Source organism: Trichomycterus rosablanca, chromosome 13 (genome assembly GCF_030014385.1).
Source record: "Trichomycterus rosablanca isolate fTriRos1 chromosome 13, fTriRos1.hap1, whole genome shotgun sequence".
In the NCBI taxonomy this organism is placed as follows: Eukaryota; Metazoa; Chordata; class Actinopteri; order Siluriformes; family Trichomycteridae; genus Trichomycterus; species Trichomycterus rosablanca.
The window spans coordinates 4,912,384-4,930,883 of NC_086000.1; the positions used below are offsets into that span (position 1 = coordinate 4,912,384).

Below are 18,500 nucleotides of genomic sequence, written 5' to 3' on the forward strand. Positions count from 1 at the left end.
CCCAATAGATAACAAGGGTGTCCGTATACTTTCGGCCATATGGTGTGTCTTCACACTGATAAACAAGATCCGAGTTGAAGTATTGTGAGAAATCGATGTACGATGTACGGTATGCAAGTATGTATTTCTAAATAGATGCAGGTAAAGGGGGCGTGGCTTAAATATTGTATATGATGTGGAAATTAAATAAGGGTTTTGTATGGTGTGTACTCTCAAAGGTTGCAGCCCTAAAACTTTAGGTCGTATGTGTGACCTCGTATACGCAGAATTGTAGTACCCACGTATACGCCACATTAGTTCGGAAAGCAATCAATCAAAGTATTGAAATTAATTTGTGCTGGTTTGGGCTTTTTATTTTACATTACATGAACAACGATGTCGCTCAACACATTGACTCAATTGCAACAGTTTACAAGCCGAATTTGTCCTATATTTGGCCAAATATAGGACAAGTGTAAGAACACTCAATGCTAGACTGTGTATAATTTGGGTATTTCACCTTCTACCGTACATAATATTGTGAAAAGATCCTGAAGCATTTCTCAGTTTCTCAGGCATTGAATTCTAACATTACACCCCAAACCAACTCTCCAAAACATCCCGGCACAATGTTTATGGCACAAACTAGCACAAATAATATGGGCTGCCAACCTTACAGAGGTAACTCTGGTCTAACTTGTATGTTTAAAATGATGACAAGCACAAATGTTAAAACGAATACGTACAGTGAATGAAACATGATACTGTGATACTGAGATTGTATTTAATCGTATGTGGTGGTGATATGCAAACGTTAAAAGCAGATCGTTTTTGCTTTAGGAAGTGCTGCAAACCTTTTCTTTTTATCATATTGATAGTAGACCACTATAAACCACCACTGTGACTAACTGAGATTAAAGCACTGAGGCTAGAAATAGATTTAATGCAAGTATACGAACATCCTCAGCCTCTCCAGATATGATCGATTTCAGGTGATGCTTTTGCAGCTGTACGTTTCTATGGATACGCAGATGAGACGAAACATCAGGACCACTGAAGTAAATGGATACTGGGGGGATGAAATTCCAGAATCAAGAATGAACAAATCCTAATTACTGGCACCCATAGAAGTTCTAAGAAACTTCTGTGCAGTAATCCATGACTTTCTGTTTCACTGAGGTGTACATACACCGATCAGGCATAACATTATGACCACCTTCCTGATATTGTGTTGGTCCCCCACTGTGTATTCTGACACCTTTCTATCAGAACCAGCATTAACAACAAATTTGAGCTACAGGAGCTCGTCTGTTGGATCCGACCACACGGGTCAGCCTTCGCTCCCCGCGTCGCCATGACCCTGTTGCCGGTTTACCATTTTTGATAGATACTGACCACTGCAGACCGGGAACACCCCACAAGAGCTGCAGTTTTTGACATGCTATGACCCAGTTGTCTAGCCATCACGATTTGGCCCTTGTCAAACTCGCTCAAATCCTCACGCTCGCCTATTTCTCCTGCTTCTAACATCAACTTTGAGGATAAAATGTTCACTTGGTGCCTAATATATCCCACCCACTAACAGGTGCTGTGATGATCAGTGAGATAATCAGTGTTTTTCACTTCACCTGTCAGTGGTCATAATGTTATGCCTAGTTGGTGTATATGAGGTGACACAGAGGTCAGAGAATTATCTTAGTCACAACAGAAGCGGGGAAAGAGTGCGGATCAGGGTGTGTCTCTCCGTACACAAGGCTGATTCGCATATATGCGCTCGTCAAAGTGTAGGTGACAAGATGCATACGGCTGCTGCCCACGTGTCGGAGGGGGTGTGGGTTAGCTTCGTTCGTCGTGTAGTGTGAACTGTACAGCCATCTGAACACCGTGAAAGTCGTGTAGTGTGAACTTAGCATTAGGTGAAAGTGGAAACGGGATTGATTTTTTGGCAAGCCTACTTAATGCCTAGTTCACACTACACGATTTTTGCCCAGATTTTCGGCGCAAGATTTGCTGACTCGGGAGCAACTCGGCGTTCGCTCGGCGATCGAAACTCTGCTCTCAATCGCTATGTGTGAACTACTCAACAACTCAATCCGAGCGACTGAAGAGAGATATTCAGCTTGTTGAATATCTGGATCGGAGTTGCCCGACTGGCAGTGAGTGCTATGCCGAACAGCCAATGAGAACGCAAGATACGGGGTAAGGGGAAACACAGGGGAGGAGTGTAAAAAGGTGGGACAGGGGCATAATATAGTTTATATCAGAATACATCAGCACACACAAATTCTAAGGTCACTCGTCACTTCTCGCGTTTGTTTTCGTGACAAAACGTAGTTTGGGAGACCAGAGAAGCTCGCCTGCGATTCCAGTTGGTGATAGATGGTGTAGTGTGAAACCCCCAATCATCGATCAGTCGTGTAGTGTGAAAGCCACACCGACTTGAAAGACTCCCAATTACAAGACATCCAGTTGTGTAGTGTGAACTTGGCATAAGCACTGATGTTTATAACCACCGGTGTGGCTGCAGCTAGCTGACTAACTTTGGTCTCTCGCCTGGTTGGTGTGAGAGCCAGCAGACACACCTTCAACTTCTGGATAGTAACACAATAATGGACACTGTGGCAACCTCACGTTACTGTTTCCATACTTGCATTAGGTTTATTTCTAGTCCTAACGTGATCTTTTGTTTAGGTTTCAGTATTATCCTTTAACAAGGCCTCATGAATACCAATAATAAAGTCTTTTGCATGACATGATAGATTGAAGTTCCTTTTCTAATAGGTGACAAATTGTTTGTTCCCTTTATGTGTGTTTTACGTCTGTTCTGATATTCTTTCTATGAAAGATATTACCGCCAGTTGTGGTTGGCGAGATTCTGTTTTGGTTTAATATGCTGTTCAATATGTCATAATAATAAATAAAGCTTGATATGAATGTGAACATTAAAATTCTACAACATTAACGTCCAATGTGTTTCGACTCTGTTTTAACACCAAAAACGAACGATGTGTCAGTACGTGTGCTTTAAACCACCTCAGCTCCACTTACCATATAGAAGCACTTTGTAGTTCTACAATTACTGACTGTAGTCCATCTGTTTCTCTACATGCTTTGTTAGTCTGCTTTCACCCTGTTCTTCTATGGTCAGGACCCCCACAGAGCAGGTATTATTTAGGTGGTGGATCATTCTCAGCACTGCAGTGACACTGACATGGTGGTGGTGTGTTAGTGTGTGTTGTGCTGGACTGAGAATAGTTGACCAACCAAAAATATCCACCCAACAGCGCCCCGTGAGCAGCGTCCTGTGACCACTGATGAAGGTCTAGAAGATGACCAACTCAAACAGCAGCAATAGATGAGCGATCGTCTCTGACTTTACATCTACAAAGTGGACCAACTAGGTAGGAGTGTCTAATAGAGTGGACAGTGAGTGGACACAGTATTTAAAAACTCCAGCAGCACTGCTGTGTCTGATCCACTCATACCAGCACAACACACACCACCATGTCAGTGTCACTGCAGTGCTGAGAATCATCCACCACCTAAATAATACCTGCTCTGTGGGGGTTCTGACCATTGAAGAACAGCATGAAAGGGGGCTAAAAAAGTATGTAGAGAAACAGACTGAGTGTAAAAAAAAAAGAAGGTGGTTTTAATGTTATGGCTGATCAGTGTACGTGTGAGCTATGCAGGTCATGCATTCTGCTTAGAGAGTTCGTCAGGTAAAGACGTTACTGCTGCAGAGGGAGTTTTTGCATTTCACACCACAAAGCATCACAACAGCTACAGATCAATGGACTGAAAGTCTCTCCCTGATTCTAAAACAGCGTAAACGTTTACAAGTGCGTGTACTAAGATAGAGGTTATTGTCAACACCGTTATAGCGCCATGTTCTGTCAAAACAGCGCCACTGATTAACGTTTTTATTGAAAGTAATAAGATTATCTGACCATAAATGCATTTGTTAGCTGTTTATTTATTAACGTTCATTGACATAGTTCAAACCAAACTTCCAACCCAGTTGAAAACCAAAAGATGAAATATGGTCAATCTAGTTTACATGCTATTAGACTGAGCTGTTTTAATACAGTCCCTTCTGGAATGGGTCAAGTGTTTTGTTACGATGTGACAATCATTGTTTGGTCGGATCATTTCATTTCCCCTTCTCGCGCAGATATTCAGCTGAAAAAAACAAAAACAAAACACGATCACGATCAGCGTTATCGTTAAACCAGACCCGTCCTTCGATTCTTCTCGTACTTCATAGGAAAGATGCTGAATACCTAGTTTTTCGACGGCCTCCACGCACACGCTGGGATACATGCTTTCAGTGTAGGTTGCAACCATGACATACAGTGCAGTTTTGACCAAGATCAGGCCCTGTCCACCCTACATGGACACAGAAACGATGGAGAAAAAGAATGAAGATGTAAGAAGCGTAGGGTGGAATTAGAATAGCAGTGGCGCAACCCGCACCGTGTACGCCAAGTGTAAAAATCCAGCAGAACTTGAGGAAAGGAGTGCAGACAGTCATGTGACCAAGCCTCTATACCGGCGTTTTCAAACCTTTTTTTTTTCCCCAAGCGACCCACATCCCTGATTGTTAATAAATAAAAATGGTGGCAATCTGGTCGCACTGTGATTTACAAGATGTAACGTAAAGCCTCCACAAGGGGGCATTTGCGTACAAGTTTATTTTGTGTTTGTGCATGTTTCATTTTGTTGATTTAATTATAATTTATCACTGTGTCCCATATTTTGGGCTCATGACCCAGTGCTTTATACTATACTATACTACACGCGCGCGCACACACACACACACACACACACACACACACACACACACACAGCATTGCAGTATGGCAGTCTGTCAGCTAACAGTAATTAGCTTGGTTTGCTCAATGAATACAACTTAACTTCACTACCATCCTTCTACTTCCATCCATCCATCCATCCATCCATCCATCCATCCATCCATCCATCCATCCATCCATCCATAATATTAAAGCTTATTTAAAAATAAAAAATCCTGATGTTACAGAGAATTAATCACTAAAATCTGATATATATTAAAACAAAGAAAAATAGAGAAGAGACGATAATAGACGTCACAAGGCCTGATCTGAATATGCATTATTACATTACCATTAAGTATACAGGAATGACACAAGGTGACTGATTACAGTTGTATAATTGTGTCAAATGCGCTCCATGAGCTCCACTGTATGACCAAATATGCGGACACCCCTGGACATCCCACTTTAAAACCATGAGCATTGACTTTGGTCATATCGTGTGTACAGACCAAATAAATGATGCAGGATACTCACAGATTTGCAGTAGATTGAGTTTCTGTCTGCTCGAACACATCTGAACTTCCTCTCCTTGAAGCATAAGCCCTGCCCTCTGGTTGCATCCAAGTGCTTGAAGGCATCTGTTAACATCTGCACTTCCTTGGAATGGATCTGGAAAGCAATAGATATGATTTACTCAGTTTTAACAGAATACAAGTATATGTTTATGTACGCCGTCCCTCTGCTTAGGAGCTTTTTATTTACTTAACTGACCAGAACATTGTCAAAGAAACCCCTAAATTACCAAACTGTCCATAAAATCAGTTATATAAAATAAATCACATGCCTCCTCTTTGGCAACAGGTTAATGACCCTAGAAGCATTTTGTAGTTCTACAATTACTGACTGTAGTCCATCTGTTTCTTTACATACTTTTTTTGACCTGCTTTCACCCTGTTCTTCAATGGTCAGGACCCCCACAGAGCAGGTATTATTTAGGTGGTGGATCATTCTCAGCACTGCAGTGACACTGACATGGTGGTGGTGTGTTAGTGTGTGTTGTGCTGGTATGAGTGGATCAGACACAGCAGCACTGCTGGAGTTTTTAAATACCGTGTCCACTCACTGTCCACTCTATTAGACACTCCTACCTAGTTGGTCCACCTTGTAGATGTAAAGTCAGAGACGATCGCTCATCTATTGCTGCTGTTTGAGTCGGTCATCTTCTAGACCTTTATACCCATGGAGCGCTGTTGCCTGGATATTTTAGGTTGGTGGACTATTCTCAGTCCAGCAGTGACAGTGAGGTGTTTAAAAACTCCATCAGCGCTGCTGTGTCTGATCCACTCACACCAGCACAACACACACTAACACACCACCACCATGTCAGTGTCACTGCAGTGCTGAGAATGATCCACCACCTAAATAATACCTGCTCTGTGGTGGTCCTGTGGGGGTCCTGACCATTGAAGAACAGCATGAAAGGGGGCTAACAAAGCATGCAGAGAAACAGATGGACTACAGTCAGTAATTGTAGAACTACAAAGTGCTTCTATATGGTAAGTGGAGCTGATAAAATGGACAGTGAGTGTAGAAACAAGGGGGTGGTTTTAATGTTATGGCTGATCAGTGTATATATTATAGCTAAATTATGGCTCAGCTCATGGTCAAGTGTCCACATAATTTAGCTATAACACACACACACAACACACACACAACACACACACACACACACAACACACACACACACACACACACACACACACACACCGATGTGTGTGCAGATGAACTTACGTGAAACTTGGACGACACCGCTGTTATATCGCCTGTTTTAGCCACAAGAAGCGCCGCACTTTTGACATGTTTTGTGCCAATAAGACAATCGTTAATTAAACTTTGAAAAGGGTTCATTTCGCGTCGAAATAACATTAAAAAACGTTCCGAAATTTAACAACGATATATTTACACAGCGGCTGACAGCAGGAAGCCGCTTTCCACACCCGTATTCAGGTCACAGCGAGATTTAATTGTATAGCCAATCACAGCCTGGACTGCACAACTTTTAGCCAATCCTAGTCAGGGGGCGGGATTTATGGCGGAAAACGGGTAGCAAAGCGCTGCACCGGTTTCCAGAGCGTCCCTAGCAACAAGGTTTCAACCACCGCTCTATTGTGGTCAGGGTCTCGGTGGGTCCGATCCATAAGGAGAAATGCAGGAAACATCCCGCACAGGTCGCCGGTTCATCACAGGAGCACTTTATTAGGTACACCTATCTGATAAATATGTTTTACGTTATAAAGATGTTTATTAGCTAAACCTACCACAGAGCTGAACTTTGTAGGTATACAATTACTAACTTTAAGTCATGTACTTTATGTCTTTCTGATCTACAATCAAAGGTCAAATAGTACATGACGATACATTTTAATTTAAAAACGTGCTATTTAGTAATAACAGAAAAAGCTGCTTAAATTTATAGAATTACTTATAGTAGAAATATGTGCAGTCGCAAACCGCTTCTTTTCACCTGCACTGACCTCTTTTATTCCCCGTCTCTGTGTAGACACCATTCACTGACCAGCCAGAAGAGGCCACAATGCTGCAGCAATGAGGAATCCCTTTGGCCCTTCCTCCCTCAGACACAGCCAATCATGTCCGTGTAGGCACCCAACCGGCCGATAGCAGAGCTGAGACTGCACGGTGCATGGTGGTAGATCGCGCCTCATTCAAACAGGTCAACGTGATTGTTTTTTTAATCTGCGGTTTGTTACCATAGCCATGCCTCAGCTTGCCAAGGGCCAAGCCCGACAGTGGTAGCACTGTCGACTCACTGCAAGAAGGTCCTGGGTTTGATCCCCAGGTGAGGCGTTCTGGGTCCTTTCTGTGTGGACGTCTGTTCCATTCATATGTGGAAGAAGCTGACGGAGAATATTCAGATCATGGTTTAGTACAAAAGCAGCATCCAGGAAAGGCTGAGTCCTTGATGAGCAAAGATGATCAGAGGATTGAAATGTTTAAAAACAATGAACCTCAAAGAAAGATTGGAAGGGATTTGCATATTCCTCCCTCTACAGTGCATAATATTATTGAAAGGTTCAAGGAATCAGGAGGAATTTCAGTGCGTAAAGGCCAAGGGTGCAAGCTTAACCTGAACACCTGTGATCTTCGATCCCTCAGACGGCACTGCATCAAGAACCACCACTCAACAATAGCTGATATAACCACATGGGTGAGGGATTACTTTGGCAAAGCTTTACTGTGCAAAAAAGAAGCCTTATGTTAACCATGTCCAGAAGCGGTGTCGACTTCTCTGGGCTCTGAGGCATCTAGGATGGACCATCACACAGTGGAAACGTGTATTGTGGTCAGATGACTCAGCATTCCAGCACACCGTGTGCTCAGGAACAAAGACGAAAAGCCAGGGTGTGTCATGGTATGTGGGTGTGTCAGTGCCCTTGGTGAAGGTCATTCACACTTCTGTGATGCAGCATTAATGCAGAAAAGTACATCGAGATCTTAGAGCAACATGTGCTGCTGATTTAATCAAAGAAAAGTCATAAAAACATCAAATGAATTTTATTTGCTTTACAACCCAGACACAGTTGCATATTTGTGCTCTATTTAAATACTCCCTTTACATCATACTCTACAGCAAGGCATGAACTTCCACCAGACGACAGACGACCAACCAAAACGAGACACCGGGACGCTTTTATCCTGATCTGGAATGAAGTCGATGTGTAGAGTCGATTTGTAAATTCAAACAAATGTAGAAGGTGCAGCTAATTGTGGAGAAAGTCATGAACATATTAGGCAGTTTAGGGCTAATACACTACATGGCCAAAAATATGTGGACACCTGACTGAGCACGTTGGGCATCATGTGTCCAATTATTTGGGAGTGTATACACTGATCCATAACATTAAAACCACCTCCTTGTTTCTATACTGATTGTCTATTTATCATATAGAAACACTTTCTAGTTCTACAATTACTGACTGTAGTCCATCCGTTTCTCTGCATGCTTTGTTAGCCCTCTTTCACCCTGTTCTTCAATGGTCAGGACCCCCACAGGACCACTACAGAGCAGGTATTATTTAGGTGGTGGATCATTCTCAGCACTGCAGTGACACTGACATGGTGGTGGTGTGTTAGTGTGTGTTGTGCTGGTATGGAGTTTTTAAATAACGTGTCCACTCACTGTCCACTTCTACCTAGTCGGTCCACCTTGTAGATGTAAAGTCAGAGACGATCGCTCATCTATTGCTGCTGTTTGAGTTGGTCATCTTCTAGACCTTCATCAGTGGTCACAGGACGCTGCCCACGGGGCGCTGTTGGCTGGATATTTTAGGTTGATGGACGATTCTCAGTCCAGCAGTGACAGTGAGGTGTTTAAAAACTCTGATCCACTCATACCAGCACAACACACACTAACACACCACCACCATGTAAATCAGTGTCACTGCAGTGCTCATAATGATCCACCACCTAAATAATACCTGCTCTTTAGTGGTCCTGACCATTGAAGAACAGGGTGAAAGGGGGCTAACCAAGCATGCAGAGAAACAGATGGACTACAGTCAGTTATTGTAGAACTACAAAGTAAAGCTGATAAAATGGACAATGTGTGTAGAAACAAGGAGGTGGTTTTAACAGTAAAAGGAGTGTCTGTACACTTTTGGCCATATGGTGCGTATCCACAGGGTTCAAAGCTTCTCAAATCAAGTGTGGATAGTCACAGACGCATAAATTAAAAATAAATACAAGGTGAACGAACCGACAGCGGTTAAACCGTCGCTGAATTACGTCTGGGTAATGACTTCATTTGTACCATGGTGAAATCAAACGTGCCGTCACTGTTCGTGCATCGACGGATTTACAGTATAATGTAATACAGGTTTTATTAAGACTGTAGTGTTCCCTTCAAGAGATCAAATCAAGATCAAACGCCAATCCTGATCGGACTACGTTTACGTTAAGACAAAATAGCCTCTAGTACAGCAAAATAGACAGTATTAAAAATCAAAAAAAATCCTGAGACGTCTCTTCATCCAGTGGTAAACTATAGAGGCGAAGCTGCCCGTTTTCTGCCCTTCCTTCCTTCCTTCCTTCCTTCTTAGCCCGCCGGGGAATCGAACCTGTGCCAAACACGCGCGTCTCGAAATTCAAAAGTCACACATTCAGTAGCGAGTTCCGCAGCAGCTGAGAGGCTTTAAGGCGAGGTGTGGTGTGCTGTTCGGGAAGCTGTTTAATGTGCCCACATCCTTATCTAGGGCTTTTGCCGTCGAACAGCTGCAGGTCCAGCCGCACCCAGACCTCTCCGGTTGGCACTTCGTGAAGGAGCAGACGCTTGGATGCCGCCCCTTTGTTTTCCAGATCCTTCTTGATGGTGGCCACGGGAACCTCCGTTCGACCTAGAAAGTCTGTTACAAGAGGACAGAGGTAGGACGTGATGTTAATATGCTAATCTTTCAGTTCTGTATATTTAATACCAGTCAGGAGTCACGTGGGGTCACACGGGTGTAGATTCTGCTTACGTGGTGTAACGTGATTTAGATGATGTCCTACACACCCTGCAGTACTATACAGGACTATGCATCAACCACTTAATCATGGTTAAGGTCAAGGCAGGTCCACTGGATGCTGGGATAACCCAAAACGGGGGGCCGATCCATTGCCACCATCCCAGACATAACATAGCCAATCATGTCTGTGTAGACTCCTAGTCAGCTAACAGATTCGAACCCAGATCCAAGCGGTCGTGTTTTAGCGCAACAGTCCACTGTGCTACCCGAGCATTGATGAACGTTTACATTTATGGCATTTAGCAGATGCAAGGAATTGAAGGGCTTAATCTGGGGCCCTTAAGTGGCAAGTTGGTAGTGGTGGGGCTTGAACCGGCAACTTTCTGATTACTAGTCAAGACATATATGGAACAAATACAAATTCAGGACTCAATTACTCTGCTGCAAGAATACATACACAATATAGCCAAAAGTATGTGGACACCTGACACATGGGTTTGTTCGAATTTCTATTTTTTAATGAATTCTTCCCTTTTTATCCCAATTTAGCGTAGCCTATCCACTGCTGGGGACCCTGGCGGCATCCAAGGAGGGTGTATATTCGCCTTACACACACCGATGTGTGCATCCCATAATTCAGTGGACCTGCGTGTGAGGTCGGCTTTGCGTACCCACGATCTCTGCGCTCCTTCACTTGCTGTACAGGCGCTCTAACCAAGGTCCTTACACAGCGTTGATAACCCCACCCCTTTAGCCCGGTCCTTCCCTCTGGAGGTCAACTGTGCCTGCTAGAGGATGCCCACCTCACCGGTAGAAGAGCCGAGATTCGAACCTGGGAGCTCAGAATCTCGGCGTGGGATTATCCTGCTTGTGCCACCTGGCCAACGGGATTGCTATATTATGTCAAGCTGGACCTCCTTTATCAGCTATAACAGCCTTCACTCCATTTATGGAATTTAGTCAAAACGGCAAAGGCTCAAGATGAGACGGCCTGGCTCGCGATCTACAATCCAGCTCATCCCAAATGTGGTCAATAAAGTTAAGGTCAGGGCTTTGTGAAAGCCACAAGAGTTCCTTAAAACTATGGGTCCGTCCGAAAACCTCGAGAGCTCTCTACATAGAAGCATATTACGCCCTCCTGCACGCTCCAGAGAAGAAGACTCTCCAAATTCTTAGATACCTTAATGCTTCTACTGAGGTGCCTTATTTCGAAGCGATAAACTGACTGAATGGGCTTGTCTCTACCAGCTGGACAGACCTACACCCCAATTATAATCATTAAACACACAGAAAAACACGACTGACCATCAGGAGCGAACTGCCCGCGTTCGTAAATAGTGATGCATAAGACGTCCTGATACACGTCCCTGATGTGAAACTGACAGTTGAAGTTCCACTTGGGGTTGAGCGTGTCGTTCAGCGACCGAGACGTGTAGCACTGCGCCCCCATGGTCACTTCACAGTATGAACTGCACTTTCCTGGTACAAAGGTAAACACAGAAAACAGGAGTGTTTAGCCTGAGCCTGGCGTGTAAGAAAGACCTACAAGGGGATTAAAGACAGCAAAGCTTACCTCCCGGTTTGGAGGATTTGAGCTCGGTGGCTTCCTGGACAGTGACGAGCAGACGACCAATTCCACTGGCTTTCATCGAGCGAGCTGAATACAAGCACAGTAAGAATTACACATTAACGTATAAAATACATTAATGATAGAACTTGATCATTCTCAGCACTGCAGTGACACTGACATGGTGGTGGTGTGTTAGTGTGTGTTGTGCTGGTATGAGTGGATCGGACACAGCAGCGCTGCTGGAGTTTTTAAACACCTTACTGTCACTGCTGGACTGTGAATAGTCCACAAACCAAAAATATCCAGCCAACAGCGCCCCGTGGGCAGCGTCCTGTGAACACCGATGAAGGTCTAGAAGATGACCGACTCAAACAGCAGCAATAGATGAGTCACCTACTAGGTAGGAGTGTCTAATATGTGGACAGTGGACAGTGAGTGGACACGGTATTTAAAAACTCCAGCATCGCTGCTGTGTCTGATCCACTCATACCAGCACAACACACACTAACACACCACCACCATGTCAGTGTCACTGCAGAGCCGAGAATGATCCACCACCTAAATAATACCTGCTCTGTAGTGGTCTTGGGAGAGTCCTGACCATTGAAGAACAGGGTGAAAGCAGGTTAGAAAAAAGTATGTAGAGAAACAGATGGACTACAGTCAGTAATTGTAGAACTACAAAGTGCTTCTATATGGTAAGTGGGGCTGATAAAATGGACAGTGAGTGTAGAAACAAGGAGGTGGTTTTAATGTTATGGCTGATCCGTGTATATGTGTCTTTTTTGCTGCCTGACCTGCTGCACAGTAAGGATGCAAGCGGGGAACTGGATATGACTACTTGAAGAACTTACATTGATACGCTTTCTCTCGTTTGTTCTTCTCGGTCTCCATGAACTCCTCTGAAGCAGCTTTGATCTTCTGTACCCAAGCCGTCCTAGTGGATAAAGTGCACAATAAAGCAGCAGGTAAACAGAATGTAGCTCTGATGGTGAGTCCACGTAGAGCAAAGCTCCTTCATCTTACCTCTCGTTAATGTTGTCCGTCTTGAGGGTGTAGACCCGGTTGATGTGAGAGATGTGGAACACGGGCTCGTCGCTGGACGGATCGGACTGCAGCTTTACCAGGGCTTCGTTCAGGAACACAGGCTGACGAGGACAAGAAGTAAACAATAATGAATAACCATTCTTATAAGCTTAAGAATTGAATTTTAATCGGCTGTTTTTCTGGTCAGGGTTGCAAACGATCAGGTTCCAACAGGAAACACTGGGTCCACTCGGCGCTGACGCAAGTAGTGCGTCTAAATAATCTCCTTTATAAGTTCGATGTCTTATTAGGATCCTCTCTATTTCGGCAGCTGTCTAGGTAGGCAGTAGGCAGCAAGGCAGCTCACTAGGTTATCAGACAGACCCCTTGACCAACACGCGACTACGCCACCGCACACACAGAAGGGTTTGACGCACTGTGTGTTTTGACACATTCAGTTTGAGCCACAGTAGCTACATTGTTGGTCTGTACCAGACGCCATAGGCTGCATTTATGCCCTCTGGCATTGATCCAGCTCATAACGATTCAGCCTTTATCAAAGTCACTCAGGTCTTCATGTTGATCAGATCTGCTGTATTAAACACTACTATCAACACAGTGTTTAGGCATGGGTGATACCATGCACATTTTCGGGAGTGGTCCTAATGTTATGGCTGATCAGTGTATGGCTCATCCAACATCAGTGCCTGACCTCACAAATTCTCCTTTGAAATTATGGGCCATCCGGGACATTACGGGACATCCACAAACTTTTGGTCAAGTGTCCACACTTTTTTTTTAATGCATTTTAACCAGTCCACCAATCTCAAGCCACGCCCTGATCTCTGCGCTCCTCCACTTTCTGTACAGGCACCCTGGGCAACCAAGGTCCTTAACACAGCATTGATAACCCCACCCCTTTAATTTGGTCTTATCCACCCAACCCAGAAGTTCAGAATCTCGGCGCTGGCATGCTAGCGGATTATCCCACTACGCCACCTGAGTGCCAACGACACTTTATTAATCATGAAGTGTATGTAAGGTTATGCTGAATGCTGACCCAGGTTCAGTTTCTATATAGACGTATTTATCTACGCACATATGAACAAAAGGCTTCAATCAAGACTCTTTACCGATTTGTACATCTTGTACTGCGTGGTGGACTTGGGGCTGAAGAGCTTGTCCGAGCCCGAGGAAGTGAACTGCTTGACGGCCTGAGTGAAGAGCAGGAAGTCGTTGAAGAGTAAAGCGTACAGCTCCTTATTGCTCTTGGTCTTAAACAGTTTCCCACTGTGGAGGAGCTTTCGAGGTCCCAGACAGTTGGTCAAGGAGTTGAAAATCAGGTTCTGTTTTAAAAATAAATTACAAAACAATTTAGAAGACTTCCTTTTAGCCAAGAAATAAAAAATCCAAGCTGGCAAAAGTATGAATATACAGTATAATATAACTATAATATGTACAATCACCACCCACAATTATTGGTACCCTGGTAAAGATGAGTATAAAGGGTTATTATATGAAATTCTAGAGCCAAAACAGCCTCACATCAACACAGGCCTTCCATCATACATAGAAACCTTGAATGTCTGTTGCCAAAAAGCTCTTTTTTGTGTTATCTGACCATAGAACATGGTTCCAGTCAATGGTCACTGATATACAGTGTATCACAAAAGTGAGTACACCCCTCACATTTCTGCAGATATTTAAGTATATCTTTTCATGGGACAACACTGACAAAATGACACTTTGACACAATGAAAAGTAGTCTGTGTGCAGCTTATATAACAGTGTAAATTTATTCTTCCCTCAAAATAACTCAATATACAGCCATTAATGTCTAAACCACCGGCAACAAAAGTGAGTACACCCCTAAGAGACTACACCCCTAAATGTCCAAATTGAGCACTGCTTGTCATTTTCCCTCCAAAATGTCATGTGACTCGTTAGTGTTACTAGGTCTCAGGTGTGCATAGGGAGCAGGTGTGTTCAATTTAGTAGTACAGCTCTCACACTCTCTCATACTGGTCACTGAAAGTTCCAACATGGCACCTCATGGCAAAGAACTCTCTGAGGATCTTAAAAGACGAATTGTTGCGCTACATGAAGATGGCCAAGGCTACAAGAAGATTGCCAACACCCTGAAACTGAGCTGCAGCACAGTGGCCAAGATCATCCAGCGTTTTAAAAGAGCAGGGTCCACTCAGAACAGACCTCGCGTTGGTCGTCCAAAGAAGCTGAGTGCACGTGCTCAGCGTCACATACAAATGCTGTCTTTGAAAGATAGGCGCAGGAGTGCTGTCAGCATTGCTGCAGAGATTGAAAAGGTGGGGGGTCAGCCTGTCAGTGCTCAGACCATACGCCGCACACTACATCATTCTGCATGGCTGTCACCCCAGAAGGAAGCCTCTTCTGAAGTCTCTACACAAGAAAGCCCGCAAACAGTTTGCTGAAGACATGTCAACAAAGGACATGGATTACTGGAACCATGTCCTATGGTCTGATGAGACCAAGATTAATTTGTTTGGTTCAGATGGTCTCAAGCATGTGTGGCGGCAATCAGGTGAGGAGTACAAAGATAAGTGTGTCATGCCTACAGTCAAGCATGGTGGTGGGAATGCCATGGTCTGGGGCTGCATGAGTGCAGCAGGTGTTGGGGAGTTACATTTCATTGAGGGACACATGAACTCCAATATGTACTGTGAAATACTGAAGCAGAGCATGATCCCCTCCCTCCGGAAACTGGGTCACAGGGCAGTGTTCCAGCATGATAATGACCCCAAACACGCCTCTAAGACGACCACTGCTTTATTGAAGAGGCTGAGGGTAAACGTGATGGACTGGCCAAGCATGTCTCCAGACCTAAACCCAATAGAACATCTTTGGGGCATCCTCAAGCGGAAGGTGGAGGAGCGCAAAGTCTCGAATATCCGCCAGCTCCGTGATGTCGTCATGGAGGAGTGGAAAAGCATTCCAGTGGCAACCTGTGAAGCTCTGGTAAACTCCATGCCCAGGAGAGTTAAGGCAGTTCTGGGAAATAATGGTGGCCACACAAAATATTGACACTTCAGGAACTTTCACTAAGGGGTGTACTCACTTTTGTTGCCGGTGGTTTAGACATTAATGGCTGTATATTGAGTTATTTTGAGGGAAGAATAAATTTACACTGTTATATAAGCTGCACACAGACTACTTTTCATTGTGTCAAAGTGTCATTTTGTCAGTGTTGTCCCATGAAAAGATATACTTAAATATCTGCAGAAATGTGAGGGGTGTACTCACTTTTGTGATACACTGTATATGAAATGAAACTCGATATATATGGAATGAAACTCGATATATGACATGAAAATTATATATATATGGAATGAAATGATATATATGGAATGAAAACTGCAATACATATGGAATGAAAAAATTAATTCCTTATATATCATTCATTTTCATGGAATGAAAACAATATATATGGAATAAAAACTGAAATATATATGGAATGAAAACTGAAAGATATATGGAATAAAACAATTCATTCCATATATATCGTTTTTCATTCCATATATATCGTTTTTCATTCCATATATATCGTTTTTCATTCCATATATATCGTTTTTCATTCCATATATAGCAGTTTTCACTCCATATATATCGTTTTTCATTCCATATATATCGTTTTTCATTCCATATATATCAGTTTCATATACAGTATATATCAGTGTTTGCTATGTATTTCCTATACACACACTTGCTATGTATATACACACACACACACACATACACATATATATATATATATATATACACAAGTGTACGTGTTTACCCTGTGATAACCTGGCAACCTGACCAGGGTGTTTCCTACCTTTCGCCAAGTGAATTGCACCCACTGTGACCCTGACCAGGATAAGCAGTGGTAAAACAGACAATGAGTGAACGAATGATAAAGGTTGGATATTCCTGAATGCTGTTAGATCTTGCCCACCTCCGTGATGCCTTCACACTGCACGTGGCTCTGGATCCACTCGAGCCTGTCCGAGTTCTCCTTTTCTCGCACGCCCTCGTTCACCTGAGAGCAGAGCTCCTCCGCCTTCTCCAGAGCCTGGCGCAGCTGAGCGTGATCCACGTGACTGTCAGGGGTGCTTTCCAGGATCTGAAAAACACACACAAACACACACAGAGTTAAGTACAGAACATTTTCATGTATCTTGATGTCACATGACGGCAGCCTATAGGAGTTACTCACATTTTTGATGTGGAGAGGGTATCGAGTGATTCTTTGCATAGGCTTCAGTAGGAAACTTGACAGGGGCATTCCTTTACACCGATAATCTGTAGCGATTTTCTGAAGACAAAAAAATTATAATAATACACCTAATTAAAATAGTTAAAAGAAAATGACTTAATGAGTTAATGACCTCAGGTTTACTGGTTAATTCGCACCATCAGGCAGTCCTAGCAATCCTAGTCAAAGTTCTAGTCAGTGTGCGCGCACCTTCATAAACACTTTAAACTCCGGCTCTTGGTCGGTCTTCTGTTGCAGCAAGGTGGCGGCGTTCAGCTGGCAGCTGCAGAAGCGGATGTAGGCCTGCATTTGAGAGAGCTCGGCGGCTAGGATGTCCCCGATCATCTGCACGGGCATCTTTTCTCCTCCCATCTTCTTCCTCACACGGAAAGCCCTGCGCCACACGAAAACAGAAAGCCATGGAAAGTGAACGATGAGCATCAACAGTCGTGCCTGATAATTCAGCAGTAATCCAGAGAAGGTGTCCTCAAACTCTTTAGACTAAAAGAGAGCGTGGATGCCACTCAAGCTGGTTCTGGTTGGTTTCAGATGCTGGCCAGGCTGGTCTGATGTGATTTTCCAAATTTTGGAGCCATTTAGTCAAAAGAGCAATTTGTGAGGTCAGGCACTGACGCTGCCCGAGGAGGCCCAACAGGCAGTTCCATTTCATCCCAAAGGTGTTAATTGGGGTTAGGTCAAAGCGAAGTTTCAAACCAAACTTGTTAAATCATGACTTCTTGGAACTCGCCTTCTAATTTCCAAAAGTGCAGAGGTGCAGCGTTGATTGTTAGGTGCAGAGTACCTACTTGAGCAGCTTGGTGTTGGACATGATGAGCTCCTTCCAGTTGACAAAAATCATGTTCATCTCGGCTTCCGTGAGCCGTCCCGACTCGGTCATCGGCTTCTGAAACACCTTAAAGCAAGAAAAATCACATTTTAAAAACCTTTAGTCTAATAATTAATAATTAATATTGGTTATTATACAACCTCCTAGCTTGTTGAAATGCAACAGTGGAAAACAGGGGCTACTGTCTGTTTCAAATCATTAAATCTCAAGACTTAATGGCATACACATCCCTTCCAAGAGTAAACACATATTATTATGCTACATTCAGTGTGCATGGTTTTGAACTGAAATGTTCATCAAGGTCATGGCCAGTTGTCCATATACACTGATCAGCTATAACATCACTGTCCATTTTATCAGCTCCACTTACCATATAGGAGCACTTTGTAGTTCTACCATTACTGACTGTAGTCCATTCTGTTTCTGTACATACTTTTTAACCTGCTTTCACCCTGTTCTTCAATGGTCAGGACCCCAACAGGACCAC

At 43.6% G+C, this 18,500-nt stretch overlaps 2 protein-coding genes and 1 long non-coding RNA gene across 9 annotated transcripts in view; 1 reads left to right on the plus strand and 2 right to left on the minus strand.

Annotated features, from left to right (window-relative positions):
- Positions 1–3,935: 3,935 nt before the first annotated feature.
- pfn4 (profilin family member 4) lies at positions 3,936–7,455 on the minus strand. 2 transcript variants are annotated; one of them, XM_063007808.1, is made up of 4 exons: positions 7,310–7,455; positions 5,310–5,444; positions 4,263–4,368; positions 3,936–4,161 (listed from the first exon to the last, which is right to left on the minus strand). In XM_063007808.1, exons 1-4 carry the CDS (start codon positions 7,340–7,342, stop codon positions 4,133–4,135), a joined length of 303 nt encoding a protein of 100 aa, XP_062863878.1. In that variant the 5' UTR covers positions 7,343–7,455; the 3' UTR covers positions 3,936–4,132. The 2 variants fall into 2 exon arrangements, with proteins under 2 accessions (XP_062863878.1, XP_062863877.1); XM_063007807.1 differs by lacking the exon at positions 7,310–7,455 and adding an exon at positions 6,567–6,778.
- A 1,871-nt stretch (positions 7,456–9,326) lies between these two features.
- The window catches only part of itsn2b (intersectin 2b), a 48,019-nt gene continuing 38,845 nt past the window's right edge, over positions 9,327–18,500 (minus strand). For 4 of the 5 annotated variants that reach the window (XM_063007643.1, XM_063007644.1, XM_063007642.1 and 1 more), the window contains 10 exons: positions 17,973–18,079; positions 17,377–17,560; positions 17,128–17,226; positions 16,867–17,034; positions 14,027–14,239; positions 12,894–13,015; positions 12,722–12,804; positions 11,871–11,954; positions 11,603–11,776; positions 9,327–10,195 (listed from right to left, as the gene is read on the minus strand). In XM_063007643.1, coding sequence (XP_062863713.1) covers positions 10,038–10,195; positions 11,603–11,776; positions 11,871–11,954; positions 12,722–12,804; positions 12,894–13,015; positions 14,027–14,239; positions 16,867–17,034; positions 17,128–17,226; positions 17,377–17,560; positions 17,973–18,079 — 1,392 coding nt within the window. In that variant the 3' untranslated portion in view covers positions 9,327–10,037. Of the gene's footprint in view, positions 10,196–11,602; positions 11,777–11,870; positions 11,955–12,436; positions 12,464–12,721; positions 12,805–12,893; positions 13,016–14,026; positions 14,240–16,866; positions 17,035–17,127; positions 17,227–17,376; positions 17,561–17,972; positions 18,080–18,500 lie in introns of those variants that run through there. The other variant, XM_063007645.1, reaches the window with a different exon arrangement.
- Positions 10,090–18,274, plus strand: LOC134325449 (uncharacterized). Of its 2 annotated transcripts, none has more exons than XR_010014296.1 (5): positions 10,090–10,214; positions 10,847–11,969; positions 12,776–12,835; positions 12,920–13,031; positions 16,856–18,274. It is a non-coding gene; the product is annotated as an uncharacterized LOC134325449 (long non-coding RNA). The 2 variants fall into 2 exon arrangements; XR_010014297.1 differs by having other exon boundaries at positions 12,779–12,835.